This window comes from Poromitra crassiceps (assembly GCF_964638095.1).
Source record: "Poromitra crassiceps genome assembly, chromosome: 2".
Lineage (NCBI taxonomy): Eukaryota > Metazoa > Chordata > Actinopteri > Beryciformes > Melamphaidae > Poromitra > Poromitra crassiceps.
In genome coordinates this window covers 52,731,177-52,754,359 of record NC_139624.1, presented here as the reverse complement: position 1 = coordinate 52,754,359, position 23,183 = coordinate 52,731,177, and the positions used below count along the sequence as shown (strand labels likewise).

General features: G+C 44.2%; 1 protein-coding gene across 1 annotated transcript; it reads right to left on the bottom strand.

Moving 5' to 3' along the window:
* Nucleotides 1–424: 424 nt before the first annotated feature.
* Nucleotides 425–10,934, bottom strand: btg1 (B-cell translocation gene 1, anti-proliferative). The gene is made up of 2 exons (XM_083632041.1): nucleotides 10,501–10,934; nucleotides 425–4,990 (listed from the first exon to the last, which is right to left on the bottom strand). The coding sequence occupies exons 1-2, from the start codon at nucleotides 10,643–10,645 to the stop codon at nucleotides 4,593–4,595; spliced, it is 543 nt and encodes a 180-aa protein (XP_083488167.1). The 5' UTR covers nucleotides 10,646–10,934; the 3' UTR covers nucleotides 425–4,592.
* Between the last annotated feature and the right edge of the window lie 12,249 nt (nucleotides 10,935–23,183).

The following is a 23,183-nucleotide window of genomic DNA, read 5'->3' as shown; positions in this document are numbered from 1 at the left end:
CATATGAAATGTCTAAGCCAGAATCCCACTGTACACTATGTACAGTTTCTGCAGCAGAAGTGCTGACTTGATCTCCTCTCCAGTCCTCTCTTGGCACAGACGGCCCACTCAATCTGCTGGGACTGACTCACCAGAGGTCACATTCCCATCTGGCCTCCACTAGGGTTGCGTCCTCAACACTGTAAGAGATTACACTGGATGCTTGTGTAACTCTGACGTACAAGATACTGTGGTCCTGATCCAGGTGACGTATGAAAACAACAAGGTATAAGGCAGCATATAACCAACAATTTATGTGTTCTTGATAACAAGTACCGTAATACATCGGACAGCTATTTCATCATGATAATGTGATAATTTTTGTCTGACAAAAATATATCTATATGGTTTGGAAGTTCTGAGAAAAGACACGGCTCACAGGTAATATGTTGCCAAGATAGGAAATCTTTTATTACAGAGAAAAAAAAAACTTTTCTTCCAAAATATAGAAATCTGTACAACTTCCGCACAATCAATTTACATGAACTGTACAAATTTACAGCAGTTCATCACAACATACCCAAGGAAAAGAAAATGAACACGATAAAGATGTACTGACATGAGATCACAAGATAGAGTAGACGGCTTTTCTTCTTGGGTAAGCTCAGATTTTTTTCTATTTTCTGGTTTTGTACGTAAATAGAAAAAGAAAACAACAAAAAAACAAAAACAAAGGATAAGTCTATAAGTACAGATCATGGAAACGAATTATTTTTTTTACCAAAACAACTTTGGTCCTTGCCAACACTCCCATCACGAATGGCTTCACTTACGTAAATAATTATCCATGTTAAAAGATGAAATACAAAAGGAATACATCTAAAACACCTCAGGATATCAATTATTGGCACTTCCCATGTGTAATGTTATGTACTCTACCATTTGTTGTACAATTACAATACATTCTACAATATGTAAAACACCTCAAATGTGAAAGTGGCAATAATTCAACTCATCGATGACAAGATTGACAACAACAAAAACGGCTATTCCCTTCCCGTTTCATGTCTTAACATGCGCAACTTTTCCATAAGGGTATTTATTGAATGTCCGAGGCCTGAGTTTGGCAATACATTCCAGGAGAGACTCCTCGCGTCTCAAAAAAAAGTCACACAACTTCAACTTGACATATTTAGTGCATTTTATGTGCTATTTTACCTCTTGACTATTCAAAGCACTCACAACGTTTCTGAAACCTATGTGCGCACACGCTGCATGGATGCCGTTTAGAGAATCAATATTATTGTGGACTTAAAAACCATTTCTGGTGGTGGTAGTACGGTTGAGAAGGTGTTCAAAGGGATTTGGGTTTTCGTTTCCATTTTGATGTTTTTTTTTGTAGGTTTTAAAAACGAGGTCCGTTAAAAGTGGGTTAGGTCACCAGACTAAAAATGCTCTTAACGAGAGGGAGGACAAAAATGGGGATGGCAGAGTGGGAAGATGAAAAAACCTACCAGTGACCATAAAATACATTTTCGAGAAATGTGAGACAGACGACCATCTCACATCCGAAATATAGACCAATCTCATAACATCTTGTCGCGTGACATCTCATAAAAGCTATAGTGGAGCAGCATGCTTTTCAAACTGGTGTCCACCATGGAGACCAAAGCCCTGGGCTCCTGTCCCAGCTCACTCCTCTCCCATCTGGCCAAAATGGAATCACTGCTTTTCACAGATTGCTGAAGGGAGCACCAGCAGACAGCAGAGGGGGGGGGGGGGGGGGGAGGAGGAGGTCGGGGGTTGCAGTGCGTCAATGGCCATAGCTCTATTACCCATGATCCTCTTGGGCTTAGCGGAGCTTAAACACCCATAGGTCTGGTGAGGACTGGTGACCCAGCCTGCTGTGACAGATTTGACCAGCAGCTAAGGCCTGGAAAACACCCTGCAGCCATCCCAGCAGCTGTTGCCACTCGACATGGAACCAGGAGTGAAGTGGGGTACGTCAAGACAGCCGTTGCATCCTTTCATATGCATGTAAACAAAGTCGCTACTCAAACTCAGAATTTAAGTGCAGCGCGATCCAGTGAGATGAATAAAGAAAACAATGGCCTAGTACCCTCAATTCCCTCGTCTACGACCCATGTTTCCTCGTCTCTCACTAGCCCCCCCTAGTGCAGATCGAGCACGCAAAGCGCGTGTGCTGGTTTTTCTCCATCACTGCCGAGGGAGGGTTGAGGGCTTCTGGTCAGGGAGGCGATGTTGAATTAGTCCAGAGGGGGTGGGGGGGGGCTGGAGGGATTGTAGCTGCCCTGGACGAGAGAGTCCGGCCCTGGCCCCCCCCCCCCCCCCTCTCTCTCTCACACCAACTCCCCCTCCCCGTCATCCTTACCCGGCTCCCTACGGTGATGGAAGATGATATGTGTCACATTACGTCTACCTGCATCCACAGGGGGTCGGCTAGCGGCAAGCTGGCTGGCTGTTGGCTGGACAGGAGGTCTGAGCTGAGGGGTGATATGTGGCATTTGAGGCACTCTAACCCCCACCCCAGGGGGGAATCTGAAGCTGCCGGGCTGGACAGGGACTCCTCCGGGAGGGTCCGGGGCAGCACGCAACAGGCTGGCTCACATAAGCCTGTTAATCAGTTTAAAATGGAGAATGGCTCATAGTTTATGACAATGAGGTCTACGTAAGGCAATGCACCTCCAATGCACACAAAGGATAAGGATACTTGTCACATTTCTCCGCTATCCAAGACCTTGAAAACAGGTCATGGAAATGAAAACAGAAGGCTGACAAGGCCTTTTGTGGTTTTGAAGAATAGTTAAATTAATCTCTGAACAGTCGGTGCTCCAGACCTCCTTTTGGCCACACACACACACACACACACACACACACACACACACACACACACACACACACACACACACACACACACACACACACACACACACACACACACACACACACACACACACACACACACACACACACACACACACACACACACACACACACACACACACACACACACACACACACACCTTGGTCCAGAGCTTTCAGACTAGCTTTCTATCAGCGACTCAAACCACCATCTGTGTGTGTTTGGGGGGGAAGCAGCTTGGCTCTGCATCCTGCCGGGGCGGTGATGAATAGTGCCATGTGAACGGATGACAGAACTTTGCAACTACTCTTCACTCTCAAATCAAACAGCTCTGAAATGTTCACAAATACAGTGTGTACACATGTTTCCAAGTCCAGAGTTGCACACTCCCCATTTAATAGACATTTAGTCTATCCCCACATGGGAGCTACAGTATGAACAAATGACTCAAAATGGGGAGGGCAAGTAATACGGCGTGAAAAGATGACATTCGAGTGGATGGAATGCAGGCGATTTCTCTCAAAGTATACATCCCACACAAAGTGCATTCAATGTCAATTCTGACAGGGCCACATGACCAAAATGGGGTAGTCCACAATTTCGGTGTAACAGGCACCCTATGCTACACTTTGAATTTTGGTGACGCAGGGGGGAGGAAAGCGAGTGGCAGGGAGAAAAAGGGGGCAAATTAACAACACAGGAACTTGATTGTGAATTTCAACAACATTCATTAACCAGGGGGAGGGGACAGACCCCCCCCGCCCTCCCCCAGAAAGCTACACTTACATGAGGAGGGCGGGGGGGGGTGACAGTGCAATTGGACATACTGGCATATCCATAGGTAACGGGTGTAACAGCACATTCCACTTGCACTTACATACAGGCCGAGAGTGGGTTGACGTACGTTTCCTGAAGTGTTGGTGGGAGAAGCAGGAAGTAAAGTTGAGACCGAAAGCCTTGACTCCATACAGCCACAGGATAAAGAACTCAAATGCCCTGTGGTCCAAACAGGCTTTCATAGAAGAAGAAAAAGAGGCTCTTATTGGGCGTTTCTTTACCTTGGGCTTACACAGGGAAAGGCACAGTCTGAACCTCAACTTCCTGCCCACTCAAGAAACATACCAAATGAAAACGGCTAATTGAAATGGAAGGGGTAGTTCCTGACAGAAATTCCTTTATAATTTAAAGAGAGAGTTTTGGTGTTTTCTGGTGGCATCGGTGAACATGGTACCCATAGCAACCACAAGTAAGAAAAGTGCAAAGTCAACGTTGACAGACCGCAGTGTTAAAAAGCAACAACAAAAAAGCCCCTTCAATGATGGAGCCAATCACCATGTTGTTTACAGTGGGGGGTGGGGTGGGTGGGTGGAGCCAGTCTCCATGGGGGTTCCTGGTTGGTTGTTTAGCTGCCCCAACAGTTCCATTTCCACACAGCCTCTCCTGAAAAAACGGAGTGCCCGACAGATCCAATGACACAACAGAACAGACGACGATGGGGAGAGGGGGTAAAAAAATATCAAACCTACAAGGTTTCCATCACCTGGACGATAGGCCACATCCTCTGCTTTGTTTCTCTTTTGCGTTTTTCTTCTTCTTTCACTATTTCATTTCAGATTTTTTAGCTTTAAAAAGGCTCGCCCTGATGCGGCCACGCGACTTGACCTGCCGTGGAGCGACCCTGAACGAGAGTAGGCCGGGTGGGGGTGGGGGTGGGGGGCGACATGCCCCTTTAACTGGACACAGTCATCATATTGTAGGCTTTGGAGGGACTGGCTCTGCCCAGCACCAGCAGTTCCTCCTTGCAGCTGATGTGACTGTCCACCAGGGGGCCCACCACCGCGCTGTTTCCTGAGGGGGAGCCGGAGGCGGCCGGCGCCGCGACCACCACCGGCGTCGACTCGTACAGGACGCAGATGGAGCCGTCCTCTCCGATGCGGTAGGACACCTCGAAGGGGTCCACCCACAGCGTGAGCTCGCTGGGCAGCAGCAGGTAGAGTTGCTGGATGGTCAGGCCGATGCGCTGGCCCGCCTGCCAGACCAGGGGGTCCATCTTGTGGTTGATGCGGATGCAGCGGTAACCTGAACCCTTGCAGGGCCGGTCCGGGAACCAGTGGTGCTTATATTGCTCTGTGGGGAGACGGAGAGAAAGAAGCCATCCGTAAGCATCCCTCTCTGACAAGTCCAAGCCTCAACCATGCTTGTGTAAAAATAAGAATATCAGCAATAACCATTGGGTTTAGGTAGCTTGCTTACTATGGACCAATAGTAATGATCAATTAACCCCATGATGTTGTTTACGTGTCTCCTGTACACAGAAACAATGCGGGCTACAGACATTAACCCCTGGCTGTGCCTGTGAGAGCCACATCGAGCTGGAGTTGAACAGAGGGCAAACCACGAGGCATCGCCTAGCCACACTAGTACTGTAGATGGTGAGAGATAAGGACATGTGTGTACTGATAAAACACAGATTATGGCTACAGAAAGTGTAAAACAGTGGAGTAAAAAAAAATAGGGTTAAGAAATAGAACATTAATTTCATCATCATTCAGGTCAAGCAGAACTGTCGGATCATCTGTGATTAAATTATATTACTTAAAGCAGCTATGAGCAAGATTTTCGATTGTTATTAAACCGTCTAAATTTAATATTGATGCCTCACATCTTACCTCTAATAGTAGACGAGACCAACGCCGAGTAGTCTCGCTTGAAAGCTGAGTGTTGTCTTGATGATTAGTCTGTCTTCGGGCCAGGGCAGATCAGGAAGTGAAATGAAACTGTTTGCGGCAGCCACTTCGGCCGTAACCACAAAATTACTTTCAAACAAACTGTTATAACGAGAGATGTTCGCGAGAGCATAAAGTAGCGAGGACAGCTGTTTTGGGTCTGCTGCTACGGCCGTAAACAGTTCGCTCTGCCTAGCAACTGTTTACACCTGCCGTAAACCGTTTCGCTCTGCCTAGCAGCAGACCCAAAACAAGGACGGCTTTCCTCGCTACATCAAAGGGCTTTCTACTCTCGCGAACATCTCTCATTATATTCTAACAGTTTGTTTGAAAGAAATTTTGTGGTTATGGCCGAAGTGGCTGCCGCAAACAGTTTAATTTCACTTCCTGATCTGCCCCAGCCCGCACAGACTATAATCATCAAGACAACACTCGCCGATTCACTCGGCGTTCAAGCGAGACTACTCGCCGTTGGTCTCGTTTACTATTAGAGGTAAGATGTGAGGCATCGATATTAAATTTAGACTGTTTAATAACAATCGAAAATCTTGCTCGTAGCTGCTTTAAAAAAGTGTATTATATAAATTCTGAATTCAAATCGCACATTCAACAGCTACATCTACTATAAAACATTATTATTCACCATAAATTCGATTAGTCACACACACACAATGTATCTGTGTCCACATAAATACAAGTATGCAAAGGACAAACACTTATTAGTAAATGTTAATCTCATGATTTATGTTTTTGCCAGGGGGAGACTTGAGGCGACATGAAGTTGGAGACAATCTGAGAAAAGAAAAAAAAATCTGATACATTACTATATGAATAACATAACTGTAGCCAATTACCAATTTTAGATACAACAAGGAAAACCAATTATATCTGCTAACCAACCCTGTAAAACACAGCTCATTTAGTTGTTACCATGTTCAACTTACTGGTCACATTGCCATTATTGCAGTAATATTCTTGCTGCTGTGTATTATTTTACAATTGTCTGACTTGCTATAATATATGTCAATACCATGTACCTTTTCATTGGCACATAGAATAGGTTAAAAGGAGTTCTTTACAATTGAGTGTAGGGCTCAGTTTGCCTGTGGTAGGCCTGATAAGTGGTGATAAACAGGCGGCCAGCGGCTCCCAGGGCCTACGTGACAAATAGAGGGCCATTGAATTGCACAATCCCTCCCCTGGCCGTGGAGAGTGTCAGTCTTCCATGACGGGCTGAACAACAACACCCAGAGTGTGGAAGTCTCAGCCAACCATCTGGGATGCAGGGACCCGCCTCTTAAAGGGACAGGACCCGGTTTGTTTTTCTCCCTGCCTGTGGGAGCTGTGAGAGTTTTGGAACCGCAGCAGAAGCAATGACTCAAGAGTGACGTCACGTCTGTGGAATGTCCCGAGGCATCTTAGTGACAATAGGGTAGAAGGAAAGAACAAACTGCCGTTTACATTCTCCGCTACCGATTTGAGTATCTGAGGAAGTCAACAATTACGAGCTCTTACTTTCATCGTTTAGGTGGGACCCCTGAAAACAGAAATCGCCTGTTCCTGTATGAGTCTGGTGACCCTTTCATTCTCTGAGCTCGCCACTTCAGGGAACACACCTGAACAACACCCCCACCCTCCCTCCATATTGGATTCCCATTGATGTTCACTGCATTGTGGCCTAATGAAACCTCCGCTAAGTGAAGTAGGCCAGTGTTAAGGCCCGAAGGCCACCTGGGCGAGATAACCCCCCCCCCCCCCCCTGTCTTATCGCAGGAGGCTGTGTGCCGCACAGCTAATGGAGGGCTTGGCACTCATGAAAGAGCACAGGGGCCTAGATGATCATTCAGCCTCCAGTCGAGCCACAAAGGCTGCCACCTACAGGCCCCGGAGAGGACCTACCTACAGGCCCCAGAGAGGACCTACCTACAGGCCCCACAGGCCCCGGAGAGGACCTACCTACAGGCCTCACAGGCCCTGGAGAGGACCTACCTACAGGCCCCGGAGAGATCTCCCTACAGGCCCCGGAGAGATCTACCTACAGGCCCCGGAGAGGACCTACCTACAGGCCCCGGAGAGATCTACCTACAGGCCCCGGAGAGATCTACCTACAGGCCCCGGAGAGGACCTACCTACAGGCCCCGGAGAGGATCTACCTACAGGCCCCGGAGAGGATCTACCTACAGGCCCCGGAGAGGATCTACCTACAGGCCCCGGAGAGGATCTACCTACAGGCCCCGGAGAGGATCTACCTACAGGCCCCGGAGAGGACCTACCTACAGGCCCCGGAGAGGATCTACCTACAGACCCCGGAGAGGATCTACCTACAGACCCCGGAGAGGATCTACCTACAGACCCCGGAGAGGATCTACCTACAGGCCCCGGAGAGGATCTACCTACAGGCCCCGGAGAGGATCTACCTACAGACCCCGGAGCCGCCGGGAGAGGATTGGCTCAGCGAGGCCTATTCTTAAAAATCAGGGCACGGAGGAAGAGGAGGGGGCGAGGAAATTGGGGAAGGGGGGGGGGGGGTGAGTGTCTAAGTAAGCAGATGAGTGAACGCTTAACCTAAGGAGTTTTAACAAAAGAGGATTGTTTATTCATTGTAGCTGACCTACAAAAGGTTAAAAAGATATTTAGTCAGGGAAAATAGCAAGGTTCTGATTCTCTGTACGGGGTGTGTGTGTGTGTGTGTAGCGTGTGTGGGGGTTGTTTGGTATGTTGTTTGGGGATTTTCCATGACACACGCGCGGGTTCTGGAAGACATTTTCGACTCATTTCGAGACATTTTCAACCAGTCAAGTGCCACTAAGAGGCTTACCGATAAACAGGAAGAATCAAAGGCCCATGCTAATTGCTAACTACAATTATGCAACTATCGCGGTTTTAATCGGGTCACCTGGACTCAGTTGCCCACTTTTCCTCCCGGCAGCACAAACAACAGGAGCGAGGCGCCTGGCTTTTCATGACACAGACACAATAGTCAGTGATTGTGATGTTTAGGGGCACAAAAGAGCTCGGGCTGGCCTAGTTTAGCAGCAGGCCCCGCTGGGCGCGCACACACACACACACCCTTACTTTTGCACCTTTTCCCCCTCTTTAATTAGATTATGTTCATTTAAAAAAGGTGGGTCAAAAGTCATTGATCTGAAAAAAGCACTAACAGCAGCCATGTCAAACAAACAAAAATCAGTAAAGTCATTTCAAGAGTTTAAGTATCACCCCGTCTTTATATAACTTACACCATTTTTATGTATTCTGTTAATTTACTAATCCAGGCAGTGCCTATTGTGGTCAACTATTCTACAAAAGCTGAGTAAACAGAGTTTCGGTGCGTCTGCCCCTCCGCTGCCCCCCCCCCCCCCCCCCCCAGTTATTATCTCCTCTCCCCGACCCCCACCACAACACCCCCTCCTGCACACACTGGCCTTTCTGCCTGCGGCCATTTTACTCTCCAACTCCCAACTGTTTACAAACACTACTGACTCAGGAAGCTCTCATTTATGGTTTATTTCAGATTCTGCTCTTCATTTATATCTTCTGAAACATTTATCGAAAAATAATAGTAATGTAATAGTAATAATAACAGTAATAAATTCGATCACTCATCCTGGATAATATCTTTATATACCGGTAAGCTATGATAATGCCACTAGTGCATCTGTCTGTGCTACTAAACAATGAGTTTATAGTGGCTTTCTCGTAATTTATGGTATTTTTTGTATCTCCTTTGGTATCACTATACTCTTATGGGGATATTATATAATTTATAGGCCTATAAATGCACCATGTGATTTCTGTATAGCATCATTCTAAAATGTAATTATAGGATTACTGTAGTTCTTTTTCATAAGGGCTCCAATGTTTAATTGAAAGGTAAATCTGCAAAGTCAGATATTTTGGGCGAAAGAGCAACGCTGTAATCCAGCCAATGTAGGTCATGTGCTGTTTTAAGTGCTTAGCTGATGGTGCGTGGCAGATGTATGGCAGCTTTACAGGCCTGAGACTGCAGGAAGACACAATCCCAAGAAGCATTGCTCTCTAAAACTCACATAATATGCTAAGCCCATATACAGATACTGGTCCGGTTCGTTTTCATGTGAAAAGTCCTGATGAGCTATTGAATTTCAGCTCCATTCGAAAAAGCATGTCTGCACGCTTCATAAACTGAATATTAAGTGTTATGTCACAATAAATAAATATAATGATAAATCTAATAGTATGTTGGCTAGGACAAGGTCACAAATAGCCTAGCCTACTGTTGATAACCATACACAGCTTGAGTCACAATAGGATTATTAAAATATAGATTATAGATAGCCATTTCTTGTATTGTGGGCATTTAAGAATATTATTGATTAATGTATGGTGCTAAATATAACATTTGGTCTGAAACTGAATGTGTTTGCATTCTCAATTCATTTCATCCACTGCATTACGTAATTGAGCAGCCTGCCCTCTACCAACTCACTGGGGGCTGTTTTGCTCCATTCTCTCAGCTGAAGAGCTTTATCGACCTAGAGGCGCACTTCCTTGTTTGAAGCAAAGAAAGGAGCCTTTCCCTCTCCCCAGTTATAACAAAGTAACAATGTATCCGCACGATTTGGTTACTTTGTCTCCCTCGGTGGAATGTATCAACTTTAATCGTCAACCAAACCTCGGAAATGGTTCGTCGTGATGTGTTTATGTGCTATGGGAGCGTTGTTTTTTTCGCCCCGTGCGCAAATGGTGGTGCGCTTTGGTGACGTTGTTTGTGTTACTTGGGAGAACAAAGAAGGGCTTCTTCTTCGCAACGTTAAGGCATCCAACTCGTACCAAACCGACATATGTGATGTGAAATGATAGTTTACGTCGTGTAACGTGTTTAAAGTCAATTTCATTGGTGTAAGGAAGTGTTTTCCCCCGTTTTCTTACCTGCCAAAATGTCCTGTAAGCTTTGGCTGAATGTTTGGAGCTGTCGGTCGTTTACGTGTCCTTTTATCCGCAGAAATCTCGACAGAAATCCGACGGCGGCGGTGATCTCTGGCTTCATCGTTCCCCGGGCACAAAGGGTATGCATTGAGAAAGGCAGCGGAGACAGCGACGGTCCGTGCGCTTTGTTAGGTTGTTTTTCCCCTCTACGTGTTGGGCCGATTACCCGTCTTTCTCCCCGCTTTTGAACAGCGATCCTGGTCTTTTGTCGCTCGGGTTATTTCTCTGGGCATTTATTTGTCGAGGTAGAGGGGGGTTCCGATAGAGAGAGTTCTAATGGTGTGCTAGGACGGTACAGTGTTGGGAAATAGACGCTTGTTGTTGGTAAATACAGGGGGGTCCTTGGTGCTACAGTGACCGACCCCTCCCAGCTGTAACGTCCGCCAGAGTGAGCTCGACAGTGAGGAGGCTGGGGTTTTATACCGCCCCCTCCGCCCCCTGCAGGCAGGGTGACGCAGCAGCTACAGCAACAACAGCGTACCAATCCCGGCCAAGCCTCACACTGACGAGCCCCATTTCGGAGGAGTGCAGCGTTCACGTCACCGCGCTGAAAATAAACAGACAGAGGTAGGCCTACATGAAACTGAGAGGCGTTCATGTCCTGTGACTCCTGTCGGAAATATTATAAAGAAAAGTAATGTAGCTGTAATCATCATCGATCCTCACTGGAAAACTAGGCTGTTGATCAGGTTGATCGGATAGGCCTACACAAGGTTGGGTAGGTTAGGCTACTTTCAAATGTATTCTATATAGATATTATGAATAATGGAATATCATATTAGGCTACATCATCCAAATGATTATCAGTAACACAAGGGGATTTCCACAACTCCAGAAGTAATGTGTATTGATTTGCCTATACATATATATACTGCCTATATACCTTACTTTTGCCCTATTTACTAGGTCTACAGATAAGGAAAAGTGATACATTAGCCTACAAAGTGCAGGAAATGCATTTCAGATTCTTCTGTGACACATTTGATAAAGATGTACAGATGAACAGCTGACACTGTTTAAATGGCCTTCTAAAAGTAGAAGAGTAGTAGTAGAATACACACAGAGAAATAAAATTATGCAACAGAAAATAAATTGGATCACAGAGCATAGGCTATGACTTGGACAGTCAGTGTTTTCATTTGCTGTGTTTATGTGTTCAGAATCAGAATCAGAATCAGAATCAGAAAGACTTTAATGATCCCCGGGGGGAAATTGGGACAAGTTACAGTAGCTCGCTCACAGAACACACATAGCATAAATAAAATAAAATAAACCGTAGTAAATGCAATATTAAGCAAATAAGCAGAAAAAACACAACATAGCATAGAATAACTAGTAAATGCGATAGAAGCAAAAAGCAAAAAATAAGTAGAATGTCTAAGTAGCAAAATACAAATACGTAGAGTAAGTATAGTATACATTCTGTGTCAATTATCATTATTGCACGTAACATATTGCACATATTGCACGTGATTTATATTAAGTCGGCTTGCCCTATACGTTACACGTGGCTCAGCCAGGCACAGTTAACCTATCGGCTGGCTCAGTCTCAGGGAGACTGAGCGTCTCCGAGGTGCTCTTTTAAGAGAGGCATTAAATAGACCAATGGCCACAGGCAGGAATGATTTCCTGTGCCTCTCCGTATTGCATCTAGGTGGAATCAGTCTCTCACTGAACGTACTCCTGTGTTTGACTAGCACGTCGTGGAGTGGGTGCGAGTCATTGTTCATGATGGAGCGTAGCCTGGACAATGTCCAAGGACTAGTGTTCATGTTCAGACATGCTTGTAGTCATCAAAAACAACATGACTGGACTTTTCTGTAGCCTACGCTGTGTACATGCAACAGTAGGCCACACACTGCAATGTGTGGTTGTACAAATATTGCAGGGTCAACAACAACTGAATTGTTGAAATCAGAGTCCATTCCCAAACCCAGAGTTTTTATTCATCTGATGTGAATGTTATTTTCAAATAGGAAGCTTTCCCATGTACCTTGAATGTAGCATATGTGTATATCCCAGATGTTTTGATATGGCTATCCTGACTATGGGCTAAAGTGGCTATCTGTACTTTCTGGTAAGCTAACTATATGCCTGCTATTTACAAATTGGTATATTTACCAGCCGCGCCACGACTGCACGTGCCGCGTGGCTGGTATTGTCACCGTGTGTGTGTGTGTGTGTGTGTGCAAAATGTGGTCCTGGAGACACCTATTGTATTGGGAACTACCACAAAAGCCGTTTTACTTTGCTGGGTATGGATGTCCCACCCAGTGTTGCCAGGTGGGAAATGTTGAATTATCGTACCTGAGGGTAAATATTATTGTTTTTGGAGGGAAATTATCATACGCAAGGAGTGGTTGGCTGTCTTCCACCGTGCTTCCACCTTATATAGCCTCAGCCAGGAAGGATTTATTGAATCACTGATGACATCACAATTGCTCGAATGACATCACTGATGACATCGCAATTGCTTGAGTGACATCACTGATGACATTACAATTGCTCATATGACATCACTGATGACATCACAATTCACTGATTTATGACATCATTGATGATGTCACAAATCGTTAGATCAAAAGACACAGCCCACTAACACTGCCCGCCCACTGATGATGATGATGATGATGATGATGTGATTTAAATATAAAAAAAAAATTAAAACACAACGTTAAACTTTCCATTTTAAAATATGTGCTTTTTACTTTTAAAGTACATTTTACACCAGTAAGTACTTCCACTGAGGTAAATGAACAGCAAAATAATAAATTCCAGCACTCTATCTAATCTATCACTGGTAGGAACTAAAATTAGGCTACTTTGTCTAGGGGACATGAATGCACGATTGGCTGCAGAGACGTGAGACATGTATAAACAGACAGGATCCATATTAGTATATGATTACAACTGTGTCACAAAATGATCAAATTATCGTACATTATGGGAATTTTGGCATTATTGATCGTACTGAGGGTGAAATTATCATACAAATACAATAATTATCGTACATCTGTCTGTGGACAGATTTAGTCTAGACGGTTTTCAAGGAATTGTCCTACTGTACTAGCAAACAATGCAACAGTAAGTGAGCTGGGGTTCAATTTAGAATGTTTATTTTGTCAAGTTAAAGCCGTAGATGTATATACTCACCTGTTTCTCTCGCTGCACCATTTAGGTTATACTTCCAAGAAAATTCTAACATACATCCACACACATAATACAAGACATTCAGATCACCTTCGCCCCCATACTGTCTCACTACAAATAACCAATTTTCAATATGCTACAGAGGTGCCATATTACGGAACACATAGCCTATATATCAATATTGCCAAACACGCATCACCTCTCAACTCATTTAAATCCAAACCTACCTGAGTTTGAGTTTAATCATTCTGACTTGCATAGTCACACACATAGCCCTCACATACATACACCTCACATTGCCATATTCTTAACTGTCTGTCTACTCATTTTGATTGTTTTTTGTTTTTCCTTTTATTTTATTTATTTATTTATTTTTCTTTATCTATTTGTTTTCTCATTTCTGTTGCATTGTATGCTTTGTATGGATTATTGTTATTACTTGGTTTTCTGAGGTACCTCCACATTATTTTCCTGTTTGCATTTTTTTAAATCCGTTTATGTTTTTATTGTGTGCAAATGAATAAAACTAAAACTAAAAACCTCCCAGTTCCCACTTTACCTGGCCTCCCTGGCCCACATTCGTTTTATGTCATGGCTGGTGTGATCCATGGTCTCTAGTTATGCGTGTTTACCAAAGCTGTTTTGTTTATGCTAACTGAATCGACACATGGTTTGTGTTGGAGAGGCTATAAAGATGCTCGCTAAAGGGGCTATACTGTAGGTTCACCAGTACCTTCACTTAGGCTACACAATATGTTACGTATGTTATGTCTACTCTACACACCCTCGACTTGTATCTTTTTCAGATGTATATTTTGTAGCCTTGTAATTTGCCAGAACTGTAGCCTACCACTACAGCTGTCAATAATATTTAGGTCCCATAACTTGTAAGCCCATGTATTCAACTCTAAATATTGTTGGCTGTTACTTTCAGGTTAGGGCCACACCAGCCTGGTCAAGGACAGGTGTGTGTGTGTGTGTGTGTGTGTGTGTGTGTGTGTGTGTGTGTGTGTGCGTGCGTGCGTGTGTGTGAGAGCGAGTGAGCAGAGAGATTGTTTACATTACCTCCGTGCCTAATACAGGGCCGCAAATACCGTGTCAAAGAACAGCAAAATCTACTTCTCCAGTCCATGACTCGTTAGAATCAGTGGAAAAGTACAGGCTGGCCTGCGTTGTTAGTAACAGATGGGTCACGATGACCCGCTCCAATCATGATGCAATCACACATATCTGCCCCGCACTGATTTGTTCAGCCACTGACCTGAAGGTTTGCAAAGATGCACACAAAATGTGGACGTCTCGGAATGCATATGGTCGTATGTGCACACACTGATACACACACATACCCCCATTCTGCTGCGATTGTGATTGAATCATTCTGCCAGTTTGATCGCTTTCCACCATTACAACCCTTTATTTTATAGCCTGGTAAACATGAAATGTGAGTTCACGTGACGGGCTGGTTTACCAGGCTATTTATTTTACAGGTCCCTAACTACATATGAACTACACATGAACACCAATGCAATTACACACATTGGTGTCCATGTCTAATTACAAATAGTTCATGTAACTATTATGTAACTCCATGAACTTTTAATTACACATGAACACCAATGTAATTACACAGTAATTACATTTGTGTTCATGTCTAATTACAAATAGTTTGTCTACATATGTAACTCCATATGAACTTTTAAAGCAACTACGAGCAACATTTTCGCTTGTTATGAAACAGTCTAAATTTAATAGTGATGCCTCACATCTTACCTAACAGCAGATGAGACCAAAGCCGAGTGAATCGGCGAGTGCTCTCTTGAGCCCTTTTCCCACATGCGCTTTGTACCGCAAAATGACTGGAACGTGGTGTAATGCCTGCATGTGAGAAAGGCGCCGTGCCGGTATAAGCGCGACCCCGTCGTCCCCGACATTTCACCAGTTTCGATCCAGTCAGAAGAGCGGTATGCCGCGATAGGCAGACAGGTGAGAAAGGGGACCAGTCATTTTCCGCTATCAGTGGGCTTCGCGGACCAGGTTGCACACAGTAGACAGTCCAACACCAAATACACAGCTGATTGTTCGATATTCCCCTGGTGTTGCGTACCACCAAACGACTATTGCCAGTCGCAAACGCGCTTCCAGTGGTTTTCGCCACCGGGTGATCTTGCGTGTTAGTGCGGGTCGGACCAGACTCAGCACGTAGTCGAACGTACACCGGGACATGCGAAAATGACGCTTCCATTCCACGTCGTCAAAATTGTTCAGAGCATCTTCCCAAAATAAATTCCCTCCTGGTCTCTCTCGCTTCCAGACGGCTCTAGTCTCACGCAGCAGCGCAGAGGTACATAACACTGTCATCATCTGTCCCCGGTTTAGTCTATCTTCATATTGTGCACGATGTTGAGCGGAGAAGACTGCGAACATGAATCTGTTTCTGTTCGCACGTATATCCCTTTCCATTTTCGCCTTAATTTGTCTGCGTCGCTGTCTACGTTTGAGGAAAAAGCGCGTCAGCAATATTATCAAAAGAGTGGACGCCGGCTCCATGTTTGTTGTTTTTTTGGCCTGCAGCACAGACCCCAGGCCCCCCCCCCCCCCCCCCTCAACATACCGGCTATTTGACGACTGAGATTCCCACATGCGAACGCTGAGGTGTGAAGGGAAATTCAGGGAAATGTCCGATATTGACTTACAGGTAATTTTCCGGTACGCATGTGGGAAAAGGGCTTTGGTTGTTTATAGAGTCTTTCTCCAGGACGGAAAGACGTGGAAGTGAAACAAAACAGCTGTCGTAAACCGTTTCGCTCTAACCACAAAATTACTTCCAAACTAGTGTTAATTTCGTATACAAAAACTATGACGAAAAATGTTAGTCGACTACCTTTTCCCCCAAGACTAAGACGAGACTAAAATGCTCAAACTTTTAGTTTAATTGACTATACTTATGGTTTTATTTGACTAAGACGAGACTAAAATGCTCAAACTTTTAGTCGACTAAAACTTGACTAAATAAAAACAGGATGAGGTTGACTAAATATGATAAAGACTAACAAGGACATTTAACATGGGACTAAGACTAAATAAAAAAATAGACGACAAAATGAACACAATCCAAACAAACTGTTAGAATATAACGAGAGATGTTCACGAGAGTAGAAAGCCCCTGGAAGTAGCGAGGAAAGCCGTTCTTCTTGTTTAGGGTCTGTTGCTAGGCAGAACGAAACGGTTTACGGCAGCTGCCGTAAACCGTTTCGTTTCACATCCGCGTCTTTCCCTCCCGGAGAGAGACTATAAACAACAAGAGCACTCGGCTTTGGTCTCATCTGCTCTTATAGGTAAGATGTCAGGCATCACTATTCAATTTAGTTTCATAACAAGTGAAAATGTTGCTCGTAGTTGCTTTACTTAGACATTAACACCAATGTAATGACACAGTGTAATTACATTGGTGTTCATATGTAGTTCATTATGTTTTTAGGGCCCTGTAAAATGAAGGGTTACCAACCATTGTCTCTTATCTGACGGCCTTAAGACTATCTTCTACACTTGTGATGAGACCATTTCGAGTCCAGATCTCCGACCTCATAACTGACACAAAGCAGTAGGTGTCAGCTTGAGGGGTGTAAGATAAGAGTTCATTACTTGTTCTTCATACAAATATGTGCTTTTATTGCCTTCTGTATGTCATTTTATCTAAGGTACCTTTCAATGGGTATGACACAGCAGCAACACTGCCAAGGTCAGGGGTTCAGTTCCCCCTGGAGCCAAAAATGCTTTCATTCATGCTGCTATAAGGGGCTTTGGATAGAAGCGTTCAGCAAATGGAATATGTTAACTGCAGTGGTATTTCCGAGAACACTAAAGTCAAAGTGTTCAAGTGTCCAAGATCCACGGTGACAAACTCTTTCGTACCCTTTGAGGTAAAAGTGAAGTCTGAGCACAGTGTATCACTTTACTACTTCACCCTAATGTCTTTGTGTTTTTTATGTGTTGGGCTCATCAGACCGGGCCCAATGTATTCTGCTAAAACCCTCATGTTTAATTCCAACAAGTGCAAGGTCGGTGCAGTTACACAGATCATTATTTAAAAAATATTGCTTGTACTTTCCTTAATAAATAATTGCATTAATAAAACTACTCTGAGAGCGCAGACTTACAGTAAGGATAGTCCAGTCTGCTATGAGGGTCAGATCGGATCAGCTCCACAATTTAATGGGGTCCTCCTCGGTCCATGCTACACCGTTCCACCAAGTTTCATGAAAATCAGCGAAGTAGTTTTTCTGTAACCCTGCTAACAAATGACAAGTAGGCTACCCCCCCCCCCCCCCCCCCCACACACACACACACACACAAACTTTACCTTTGCTAACTTCGCCGACTTTGGAGTTATGTTGTTGCGCCCACTTCCCAGCTAGCTACCATAACATGGCACCTGCTGCCATAAGAAAGAAAGGGCACTCAGAGAGCGCAAACCTTTTAAAGGCACTAAAGGCAATATTCAGCCCTACTAGCTGTCAGCAAACCACTACTATATATCTAATGAGACAAGCAAGTGATGCTACTCTGAGCAGTGAAGGAAGCCACGCCCCCTCTGAAAACCATGGGTTGTTTTTAGGGATGGGCATCGAATTTCGAATTTTCGAATAATCGTTGTTATTATCAAGGTCGACTTTTATTATTGAAATTCGAAATTCGATTTTTTTTTTTTTTTTTTTTTTTTTTTTTTGTGAAATGTTGCATTGTCTCCCATGATTCTAAGTATAGTCAAATCGCTTGGTTTGAGCAAGTAAAACAATTTTTATAAGCATTTTAAGCAAGGTTTATGGAAAAATGAATGGCGGATGAAATCCCATGAAGAGGGAGAGGGGGTGACTTTGGCACCCCTTTGGCACTCAGACCTGAGCCTACTAAATATTTAATGAACCACTCATGATTGTCAAAACTGTTTTTTATTTTCGAAAATGTCAATGTCATGTAACATGTTCTTTACTTCAGTGGTGCAATGCTTGTTTGAGCTAAAAATCCACAGCAGAAGCTTTTTATATTAATTAATAAAGCCGTAGACTTAGAATCAGGGGAGACAATGCAACATTTCACTCACAAAAAAAAAAAAAAAAATTAAATTTTTTATTTTATTTTCGAATTTCGAATTAAATTCGAATTTGGCCAGCGAATTTCGAATAGTGTTTTTGCTAGAAATGCCCATCCCTAGTTGTTTTCCAAACCTGTCCAAGCGCACCAAACACTTAACAGCACTTGACACATTTATTTTCTACCGATCGTGTCTCTTTAACTCCAACTATGAGTCCTCTTCACACCTCAGCTGAGTATATCTATGAGTCCTCTTCACACCTCAGCTGAGACTATCTATAGCCCTTTTCCCACATGCGCTTTGTACCGCAAAATGACCGGAACGTGGTGTAATGCCTGCATGTGGGAAAGGCGCCGTGCCGGTATAAGCGCGACCCCGTCGTCCCCGACATTTCACCAGTTTCGAGCCAGTCAGAAGAGCGGTATGCTCTTAAGGGGACGCAAGTGGAAACGGGTCCAGTCATTTTCCGCGACAGCGGTCCTTCAATCATGGGCGAAGTGTAGCCTACACACGTTGCTTAATGTTCCAGCGGGCATAATCTAATCATTCGCGCACATTAAAGCAAACTGGCGAAATGATCTTGTGATAGCCTAATAAGAGCAGTATGTCAGCTTGCTGATTTCCGAAGGCAACCCCGGACACATCAAACGAAGCCAGTCTGTAAAAAGTGCTTCAACGCGACGCAGGTGAACGGATAAACATGAACCAGCAACTATTTCTCTCAGACACGGATCCCAACTTCTTCAAAGTGCATCATCTAATCATTCGTGCACATCAAAGCAAACTACTTCCACATTTCGCTTCGTGCATTTGCTTTCTCTACATACATAGGCTACAAGCGTTGGGCAGCTTGCCTTGCAAGCCTCTGCCATTCTCGCTGTGTCTGTCCTGTGTCAGGCTGCTGCGAAGTACGGAGGACTGAGTGAAGTTTTGCCGACCCCCCAAATAAGCTCCCCCCTCCCCCCGCCCCCCAACATACCGGCTATTTGACGACTAGATTCCAATATGCGCGCGCTAAGGTGTGAAGGGAAATTCAGGGAAATGTCCGATATTGACTTACAATTGACTTACAGCCATTACTGTTTTGCCAGCAGCGTTCCTGATTGGCCGGTTACAATGTCAACTATGAGGCGGGTCGCTGATTGGCTAGAGCACTTTGTAATTTTTGCAAACATCCTCCCAGGGCTGGAGGCCAGACGGTCTTCTAGCACTAAATGAAATGTGAGTTCACGTGACCGGCTGGTTTACCAGGCTACCTATTTATGTGGGATCCTACTTTTTCATAATTGTGCTGTTTTATGTGATGATTTTAAACAAAAACCATACAGAAAACATTCAGCACCTTATGCTGGTTTTCCACTGCCAGTAGGCTACGTGCTCTAGCTAGCCTACCACTGCTCATATCTGCCTTTCTTTTGCTTTTACAGCAGGGGAAATACCAGGGGCACTGAAACAATACTTTTTCTAGTACCACCTTCGTCGCAGTAAGCAGTGGTGTAGTGGTCCCTGGATAAGTGGGACTACTCTTAATCTCCCCCCCCTTCCCCGCTTCTTGGATTAAAACTCTTATTTTTGTTTGGCTGTCCATAGCTCTGGCCAGCCATTATTGGTGTCTACAAAGAAACTACACAAGTGATTGAATTATAGGCTATAATAGACCATAACCATAACCTGAACATTACTGAATTTAGTTCATTGAGACACAAAAATTCAAACAGCCTCACTAAGTTAATTTAAACCGAAATATCTACCAAAATAATGGAAGTATTCAAGTAATTGAGGGATGCATATTGTATTGAAAGCAATCCAAATTGGTCCCCCCTCAATGTGACTTCTCTTTACATACAGGTAATGGGTTTTATTTTGAAAATTGACAGTTTCATTTCCGCCCAGCTCGATCTGGTCTGTGCTGCTTGACGTAACTCGAAGCAGCAAGCGGAAATACACAGGGCACAGATTTTAGCCGCTTCGGGGAGGCTTTAGGACCATGCTGCAGCTCTGGTGTCCGCCTCGTGGTCGTAATGCAACACTTCCTGGTGGATCTGCTGGTAGAAGTGGGTATAAGCGCCGGCTGAAAGATAAGTGGGTATACACTTATACTTCAAGCCGAATCTGATCACACAATGGACACATGCTTGTTCACACAAACCTCGGATTTCTTCCTAATAAACCAATATTGAACTTTACCTTATGCAATGTGCTAATTTTGCCCATACCCATCACACAATGGAACAAGAGAGCTGAAGCTATAGAAGGTAACGTGCAAACACATGCACACTAATGATTGGTCAGAAAGAATCATCTTGTGCACACATACATGTATGCTAACATTAGCTTACCGTACTCTCTTCCCCAAACTCTCACGTTTTTTTCAGCAGTCTTTTGTCTTGCTGCTGCCTTCAGCCTCGACTTAGCTTCAACCGACGGTCGTTTTCAATTGTTTTTGAAAGAAATGAAAGACTCGGCCAGAACTCCGCGGCCGGCCGGTGAGCCGGAACAACTGGCGACCGTATAACTGGCGACCATCAGCCAAATGCGTCTGTGGTTTCCACAGCTACGCCAGCTGTTGAAAGGACGCAACAGAATACGTAGCTGTCCTTGTGAATGCCTCCGTTTCGTTCCCCAAATAACATATCAAAACATACCTGTCTGACTGAGTTGTCTCATGAGACCTGAGGAACCGTGTCACGCAGGCTAAACACTCAGTCGCATTCTGAACTGACGATGTTTTGTTGTTGAAAACAGGAAGAGCACGCACTCAGCACAGGTTGGCCACGCCCACAGATCATCCAGTGACCAGGCCTGCGAGCAATCAACCACCAATCTCAATGGAAAAATACCCTCAATCGCCAAAGTTAGACTACAAGATGCAATACAATGCAAGATTATATTTGATTTTAATATTGTTTTCTATTTGATCACAATTCTGTAATTGCTCAGTATTGATTTTGTAATGTAATGACTGAATGCCAGACTGTGTTAACAGAAAAAAAGTCTTAACACATTTCCTCTTCCAAGATACATTATTTACTTTGTTGCCTACTATGAAGAACATATAAATATGACAAACGCATACATATGAATTACTGTAGGCTATATCTTATCCCATTTGTATGCATTGTGTCTCTTGTACAGTGTGCTGTTTACCTTGGTGGAGTTGGAGTGTCCTGTTGATAGTATTGTGTTTCTCGTACTCTGTGACTTGTCCTGGGTTTTACCATTGTGAATTTGCTGCTGTAACAACTGCTATTCACCACAGGACATATATCATCTTTGTAACACAAGAGATGAGCAGTTGTAGGAAACCCACTATATGGGCAGAAGTAAACATCACACTGTGATTGTTGAGCATTTCTTAAAAAAACATGGGCATTAACATGTGTCCAATAGAGAGCCAAATGACAAAGTCAACAGAATGCTTCTAAAAATAAGTTTCACTTGGTCAAACCAAGCGATTCAGCTATATTTAGACACCAGAACATTTCACTCGGACCAAAACGTCTTTGCTTTTTTGGGTCTGAGTGAAATGTTATATGGCCCCTCGGCCCCTCCTGATTCCAATTCTAAATACTGTATAGCTGAATCACTTGGTTTGACCAAATCAAACTAGGCTACTTTTAGCATTTCATGAAATGTCCATGGAAAAAAGAATTGCAGATGAAATCCCTTGGTTTGTGTGCCTAAACCAGTTGGATCACACACAAATGAATGGAGCAAATGTTTGATTCAACCACACGGAAATAGTGGAGTTTTAAGATCCTGCATCAGCTGGACAACAACAAATGTTGACAAGACCAAAAATGCATTATAGAATTGAGCCCCCCCCCCCCCCCCCCACACACACTCCTTACATCCCAACCAAGAATACAGATATCAGAAAGTAAGGTTATTTTAATGAGGGCAGGCCAAAATCAAATACTGTCCCTCAGAGCTAAACTAAGCAAGTAGCCTAAGCTAGGTGAAGGTATATTGCATCTTTTTCCAAGCTTTGTCTGAGGGGAAGCCCAGTCTCAGACTTTGAAACCTCCTGTTGTACATGACGCAGAGAAAAAAACATGCACAGCAGCTGGAGGCAGCCCAAACGCAAAAAGTCCCCAGCCATGTCGGCCCGTCCCACACAGACCCAGTGCATTCAATCTGAAAGAACAGAGATAAATTATATTAAATGATCGTTCAAAAATAGAATGTAATCTCCATGTAAAGAATTTGGGCTTCCTATCCACAGGTGCCTCTGGGGTGTCCATGACCCCAGTGTCCCATCAGGTCATCTACTGCAGTGGTTCCCAACCTTTTTTGTCTTATGTACCGCTTGAGCTGATTTGCCATGCCAATAGTAGCCTACCCCCTCACTCATGCCTGTTGATGATGCTCCTAAATTTGTTCT